The sequence below is a fragment of the Scophthalmus maximus genome, chromosome 3 (assembly GCF_022379125.1).
Source record: "Scophthalmus maximus strain ysfricsl-2021 chromosome 3, ASM2237912v1, whole genome shotgun sequence".
Taxonomy (NCBI): domain Eukaryota; kingdom Metazoa; phylum Chordata; class Actinopteri; order Pleuronectiformes; family Scophthalmidae; genus Scophthalmus; species Scophthalmus maximus.
In genome coordinates, this window is record NC_061517.1 from 24,245,001 (window position 1) to 24,252,879 (window position 7,879).

General features: G+C 46.9%; 1 protein-coding gene across 2 annotated transcripts in view; it reads left to right on the forward strand.

The window, feature by feature from the left end:
• si:dkey-112e17.1 overlaps positions 1-6,329 on the forward strand; it is a 26,226-nt gene extending 19,897 nt beyond the window's left edge. Inside the window, exons 6-7 of one of the 2 annotated variants that reach the window (XM_047331050.1) lie at positions 4,370-4,615; positions 4,896-6,329. In XM_047331050.1, the coding sequence (XP_047187006.1) occupies positions 4,370-4,615; positions 4,896-5,591 (942 nt within the window). In that variant the 3' untranslated portion in view covers positions 5,592-6,329. The remainder of the gene's footprint in view (positions 1-4,369; positions 4,616-4,895) is intronic. The other variant, XM_047331051.1, reaches the window with a different exon arrangement.
• The last annotated feature ends 1,550 nt before the right edge of the window (positions 6,330-7,879 follow it).

Here is a 7,879-nt window from a genome sequence, read left to right on the forward strand (position 1 = left end):
AAGAATGGGAAATTCACTTCCGGAAACCAGAGCTGTTCAGAAAGTGGGCGGTCACTGTTGCGCTCTATTGGTTTGTTTTTTGAAACCAGATGTAACCATATTTGATGGAGCAGGGGAAGGGTCTGACTGAGAGCTCATCCGAGGTCTGTCCGAGGCCGAGGACACGATAAGAATAGCGAGCTCGTTCATTGGTTTACTGCTTTGCACATGCGTAAGATCACGTCTCCTGGATTTCAAAAGACTGCGGGCAACATCTCACATATTTTCTTTGATTTTTACACTTTTAAAGCATTTAAATGCGGCGTTTCATTTGGTCAGGGTTAGTGCTCTGGTTAGGGTTTCGTTGTCGGTGTACGCTACATTTTACATCAAACGACAACTATTTTTTTCAATCAAATAATTCCAACATTTATCTCTCTCTCCTGTCGCTTTTCCGCCACATTTTAATATCTGCCACTGTCAGAGGACAAAGGGAAAACTATGGAGCAGAAGGTGGAGATTAATGCGCCTATTGCGCTGGTTGCCAACCGCCATTAAAAACCACAAAGAAGAAGAGTGCACAACCAATCGCGTTGCAACCTCTTATCTGGTTGTGAACACGGCCTCAATCATAGCTCGCTCTGTGTCCACACTCCAATGCATGCATACCATGCTTTATGAACTATCCTAGTATCCTAGTATACTGTAAAGGGACCATAATTTACTAAATCAACATCATACTGTATTGAAGGTGACTCAAAACCATAGAGATTGGGACCATAAACTCCTCAGGAAAATGTTTACTGACGTCATAGATCAACTGAGAAGTAGAGTCATTTTCTCATAGCTTTTATAGAAACAGACTTATTTTTCTCTGGTGATTTGGGAGAATACAGGTTTCAGTCACTTCCAGTTACTATGTTAGTTTTTTGTAAACAGTCTATGGACAGACCAGACAAATATCTCAATAGCTATCGGCTGGATTACATTGAAATTAAGTTCTTGCATTCCAATCCCCAGCAGATGAGGATTTATGGCTGCGGCGCCGCCAGCAGGTTAACATTTTCACTTATCTTGTGAAATATTTTGAATATTCACTTTGTCGATTAGGACAAAATCGTCTACAGACGTTCATCTCTTCTAATGGGTTTGATGAATCTTCATCTAGCGCCTGGTCAACATTGCACTGAAAGATGTTTACTCTGACAGGGGCCTGCCCTCGATGCCATACAGTTGGACAGTGAAATCGTCTATTTAATCTCAAGGCCAAACGCTCCGTGGGTGATCCCCTCGCTGTGAGGAAATGATCCCTGAACCAAAGGACATCAGAGGTGACGGGGCATTCATTGCACTGAATTGACCCAGTGTTCCTAATAAGACTGACACCGTTTTATTGTCGTACGCGTGGTACAGTGTAAAGCTATGAAAACTGTGGGGGACATAAATGGGAAATGGGGATAATTAAAAGATGGGAGGCGAGTTGAGGAAGAAGAAATGTTTTTTGGTTTGTTTTCTCTTCCTCTTCCTCTCTTTTGTGTTCTCTTGGAATAAGAGTTGGCATAAAACAGCCTTGGCAGCTTTTTGAAGGACTGGCAAGCTTTTCTGCAGCCTAGGCTAATGGAGTATTATCAACAGGGCCAGATTCCCAGCTCCAATTGTGTGTGTGTGTGTGTGTGTGTGTGTGTGTGTGTGTGTGTGTGTGTGTGTGTGTGTGTGTGTGTGTGTGTGTGTGTGTGTGTGTGTGTGTGTGTGTGTGTGTGTGTGTGTGTGTGTGTGTGTGTGTGTGTGTGTGTGTGTGTGTGTGTGTGTGTGTGTGTGTGTGTGTGTGTGTGTCATGCACGCTTTGGCACACAGTGTGTGGTCTGCCTGTGTGTGTCCTCAATGCAGACATCCGTGTAGATGATGTTTTCGAAAATGTTGCACGGGCTAACAGGGCCAAAGGTCACAGGAAATTCCCAAATTCATCCTCTCACTGTGATTGCCAGGCGACCCTTCCAGGTCAGCACGGCATTTCCACGACAAACATCCTCAAACGCTGTATGAAGAATACAGCGATTGAATTGATTAAATAATATTGTGTTGCAAAAAAAAGAGTCCTTCAAGGAAAGGCTGCAATGAAGTTCTAATAAAGCCACGAGAAGACGGAGAAGGCAGGGCGACGAGATCGAGGTAGGAAAGTCTGTGCATTCCTTCATGTCTGAAATTGCTAGAGATTTAATTCAGCTGTTTGTTTTTTTCCGTTTCTGGGAAGTATGTCGCGATTCTCCTGGCAACCCAGGGGAAGGGACTCTCACTCTCGACCTTCGGCGCCGCGTCTTTTGCGAGCGGCCGCGTCGGGCGGCTGATTTTTTTCACCTCGCTTGTTAAACCCCTAAAAGTTGCCATTGTGTTTGTGGGGCTTTGGTGACCAAAAGAACATTTTATTTTTAAACCCCTGGCTAATTCTTGTCTAGACAAAGCTAGCTGCTAGTGACTCTGGGGGGCGGGGGGGGGGGAGATTATCTGGACTCGTTCTCTGTCTGACGGGTGCAACCCCTAAAACCTTCCTCCTCCCCTGATCGACGGCAGCTGACTTGATCAGGGGAGGATAAAGCGGCCTGTGCACGTGTCCACCCGTCATTCTCCACGCACCTCTCCTCCACACAAATACGACCCGTAAAAACTCTCAATACAGTTAAGTGTTCCCCCTCAAATGAGTTGTTGCGTGTGTTGCACTCTTCGCGTTGGTAAGAGTTGTGCGCACACGACATCCACAGCTGTTGCCTGGGACCGTTCCAAAGCCTCGACAGCTTTAATATACTTAATAAATGACGACTGAGGCTGGTACGTGAGCCGCACACGCTCGGCTGGCTGGCTGGCTGCGTGACCAGAGCGGGCCAGAGCTGATCAGCACAGTTCCCTCTTGTTAATCCAGTAATATAGTACACAACACAATCCGCGGGCAGGAATTCAGGTGTGTGGGTGCAACCGGAAGCAAGTGTAGCCAGCCGACTCAGCAGCCTCGGCAGCCCGTCGGGCGCCAACGTTCCCCGAAAGTCCCCTACTCTCCTCCTACCATGTGAGCGGGGATTCTCTCGGTGTCTGCCTTATCTAAATTTACAGATCTGCCTGATAGTTTAGTCCATTTCTGAATTATACTCACTGTGAATGTTTGTGTAAATGGACAGTGCCATTGTCAGCATCTGAGTTCCCTTTTTCCAATCGATGCTCAATACGAACGGATGCGTTGCCCGATCCAATAACCAGCCAGCGGCTCAGTGCAGGCCATCTCTGATATTTAAAGCTACAGTGTGTAATATCTAGAAGAATTTATTTGACAGAATCTGAATATACTGTTGTCCATAACTACGTGTTCATATATGTTTCATCGCCAACTAAGGGCCGACTTTTCTTCGTCAACTGTGAATGAGTTACATACAGTAACATGAGGTGTGACCCGACCTCCGTGTGAGTCGCCACGTTTGCTACGTCGCGTTGTTGCACAAAACGGTCCAGAATACGTCGCGTTCGCGTCGAATTTTCAGACGCTGCCGGAAAACCGGAAATGGAATCAGCGGTGCGCCGCCATAAAGTGTCCCCTGTCGGGTGCTCAATCGGTTGCGGTTCGCAACTTTACCACCAGATGCCGCCACTGGGGCTTTAAGCGATTTAATTTTGTGTGCTTGTATTCATTCCTAATGTACCATTTCCGGGCTCCACTTAGTACTGCTCAACTGTTTCCGGTCCGGTTCGACAATGCCGCTGTTTTTCGTCAGCTTGTCGGTAACAAAGTGTCAGTGCTACTGCAGACCTCCGTGTGAGAGGTGACGGAGAAATGATCCCCGTGTATATTTACCAGCCGTCGTCTCCTCAGGTTGGAAACAGATAAGAACTCAGTTTGCCATTAAATCGCGATGGCGCCCCAGAAAAGTGGGACACAGCACTTTCTACAGTAATATCACGTCACCTGGAATTCAAAAGATGGCGGGCAACGACGTAACATCTCACGTATTTTCTTCAATTCGTTTACACTTTTAAAGCATTTAAATGCAGAGTGCTTCTTCATCTGTTTTTTTAAAAAATGTCCCGTTATGGACATTTTCCCGCGCACACTCGTGACAAAACTCTGAATGGAGTGTAGTGAGTAAACACAGTGACGGTAAACAGAAGTAACATCACGAAGCCTAATGCATGTAGTCCAATGGTTCATTTATCCTCTCTAAGCCACACTTCCCTTTAAACCTTTGTTCCTCTTGGGAAAGTTGGCCACCAATAATGTTTTTTTCTTTACCTGCTTAATATTCTTAAATGAATCCAACCAAAACAACTACAACAACAACCCCCTAATGGTGCCCGCTTCATACAGGATCTGATGCTCCCTATAATTACCATGCACATCTGTGTCTCTTAGCAGAGGGAGAGGTTCCTGCGGCACAGCGACACAGGTCCCGGTCCTGCAGGTGACTGGCCCTCGCTGGACTCCACCACCTCGCCGGCTGGTGCCAGGTCGGCCAAGGACGGCGGCGGCGGCGGCTGTACCAGGCCGAGGGCGTGGAGCGTGCGCACCTTCCAGGACTTCCTCCCTCCGCTGCCGCAGCTGCATAAGAAGTGGTGCAGCTGGAACTCCACCAGTCCCTTCACCAAGCTGGTGGACAACGTCAGTACACAACCCTTTTCTGTGTTTTCACGCCAAGTCGCTTTGGGATAAATGAATACATTTCACATATAAATGAGTATGTCCCTCTATTGTGTGATAAATCTTAAGGATCACCCCATGTTCATTATTTTCTCCCTTACTTTTTGTGGTAAATGGAGATAGTTAAGTTTTTACATAATCATTCCTGGTATTGTGCATGTTGGCTTACTGTGACATTTAAATTCAATGGAGTCATCATTATTGTCCATTGTGACAAACTGTTGTCTGTTGTCACTTGCAGGCTCCATCCAGTTTGACGGCTGACTGCAGGGGGGGTGACAGCAGGAAGGTCTTTTCTGAGATTCACTTGGACGCCGCGGCGGACAGTAGCACCGTCTCCGACTCATCCATCAGCAATGCCTCCTATCCGCTCACGCAGCCCGCCCAGCGGCAGCGGCGTCTCAACTCCACCAGCAACCTGCGGCGCTCGCGCTTCCCGGGTCCGTGCTTCGGCCTGCTCTCTGGGGCAGCAGAGCCGGCGAAGGCCTCTGGGGCCCCCCAGTCCCAGGGATCCCCCCCAGAGCCCGCCTCCGGCTCCTCCCCCTCCGCCCAGTGTCACATCGAGAGTGGCCAGGCCGCGAAGAGGCGCGATTTCCAAGGCGAGGGCGATCACGTCAGCGTGCAGGTGTTCGCCATCTCCGAGGAGGAGGACCGGCAGCCGCTGGTCCCAGCCGAGCATCTGGACCAGACCTCGGTCTCTGCTGTGCTGAACGGACTGGCGAGGGGAACCTACGAGGGGAAGCCGCCCGCAGCGGGAAACACCGGCCACAGCCCCCAGTACCAGAGGGCCAGGCCAGAGTGGAGGCCATGGGGGAGCCAGGCATCGGGAGGGGTTGGGCCACTCCCCTCCAACACGACCGCCGCCATGACCGAGTCAAACGCAGTCGGCGACGGCCACCTGGGCCGTGGTCAGCCAACAGCGCTTGGCGCAGTGTGACCAATCACACGTGACCAGATGGTGGAAGAGGAGGGACTCTGGTAGGCCAGTTCTGCATTTCTGAACTCTTGTTAGTGGAATATATAAATATATATATATATAACCTACTTTAATTTCTGGAATCATCTTTTACAAAATTACTACATATTCTTCGCACTCTAGATGTTTGTATTTTTTTTATATATATAAATTTGTGTTTGGACAAAGATGGAACAATATGCTGCTTACTATGCCAAGGCACTGGTATGTGTTGGAAAAAAGATGACTGACTGCAAACAGTCTTTTGTAAGTGACTACTCCATCACCCCCATCTCCTAGAAGCACCTTTAACCAGATTTATTAACCAGTTTGAGGCTATTCATCGAGTTATAATTCTGCCACTGCACTTTGCTTTCAATGGCTCATTCATTGAGGATTCTGTGCCGACTGTCTTGTCTTTTTCCTTAATCTGGTCGTCAATGTGGTTTTACTTTAAACGCTTAGACGGTTATAATCCAAAAGGTGTTTGGCTGAGCGTAGATCATACATTAGCGTCAATGCTTGCAACAAGTGTATGCACACAGAGTGGACTCTTTGAGGCCGGACACTGGATCGTAAAAGGGAAATCGAAAATATCCTAGACGCATATATAGCACTAATACACACGTATATGTAGTATGAAGAGAGAACTAGCGATCACGATAGTATTTAAAAATGAGTTATGAATTAATGTAAAGTTTTAATAAAGGCTATCCCGTTCACACGTTTCGTCCTTTGGTGATCAGGTGGCAAATGTTGTACTCTCTAGTAGGAACCTCCGACAATCCTTGGGGAAAAAATTGGAATTGTACATTGTGGATCTCAGACACGTTTTTTATGGCATCCACGCTCTGGAAATCTGGCTGGAAACACAAATACGAAAGAAACAGAGCACTGAGAAAAACACAGCGATGTATTTGCATTTGTGTGAACATCAATTCTGCTTCGCTGAAAATCAATTTTTTTTCATATCAAGTTTAACTACTGGATACAAGATTTTTCCTACGTCTCAGGTTAATGTGTCCTGGAGGTTTCCACATCACACGTTTAAGTTTGGATCCCTGATCGGCTTCTTAACCTAGTTGTGATGTCACAAAATCCTTATTATTATTATTTTTAAGCGGGGGAGGGGGGCCAAAGTACTGACAAAACAAGGCCATTTCTACAGACAGCTATATCAAATATTTTAATTTGCTATAGAGTAAACAAGCAGATCAGATCCATTTGCATTTCAAAGACGATTTCCGCATCGTTAATACAACATACAAGGTGAAAGAGGCATTCATCAAACTGTCAAACATGTCTCAAAACTTAAATCGACGTTTTTTTGTTTTTTTTTGCGTGTGCCTAGTGCTACTCTAGTGGATTATAGTCTGGACTACTTCTTCACATAGTGCATTGTGCTGTATACAAAGTTTGCAGGCATCATCACCACACTATGAGACGCATGAGCTTTGGACTGACGTGACTCCGATGCCCGCTCAGTCTCCCGCGTTCCGGGAAGCTGCGATGAGGTAGAGTGAAACCTGCCTCTTTCACACAAAAAAGGTCCAGCTTGGTCCTGGACCTTTTTTTTTTTTTTTGCACACACAAGGTGAATAAATATTTGCTCCGACATGCAACATAACCCCGGACATCCCAACCCCGTGGAGAATGCGAAGCACGCCTCCCAAAGCCTCTTTAATACCAATCCCTGATTGGAGCGGCTTGAGGCTGCTGTTGGCTTAGGGTGCCCAGATCTCCTGTGGGGGAATAATTAAAACCTAGCCACTCCGTCGGGGGGGGGGGGGGGGGGGGGCTGAGCCGCTGCGGAATGCCAATGTGGACCCACCACGGCCGAGTGGGGACAACAAAACACAACCACATTAAAAAAAAAAGAAAACAACAAAATACACCTAAACCGCATGCTTAACGCCACAAATTAACGAAGGAGCTCGGGCCGAGGCCCATTCACAAATCCATTCTGCCACCAAGACTTTCCAAAACAACACGTACTGCATCCATATTTCCTACGGCCTCTTTTACTACTATATACCAAGGATGCATATGATTTTTATAAAAACTCAGCACCATTTTTTCCTTTCTGGTTACGCAGTGAAAAGTCATTTTGGAATGAAACCTCACCGTGCGATTAGAAATGTACTGAGGTCCCAGGCACTCCTCCAGGATGTCAGGTTCATATATCAACCTTGTACACTAACAACAAAAAAAAAAAGAGAGAAGCATTTAACTGTGTGCGAGACAAACGTGTGCAAATACCTTAATAGGTC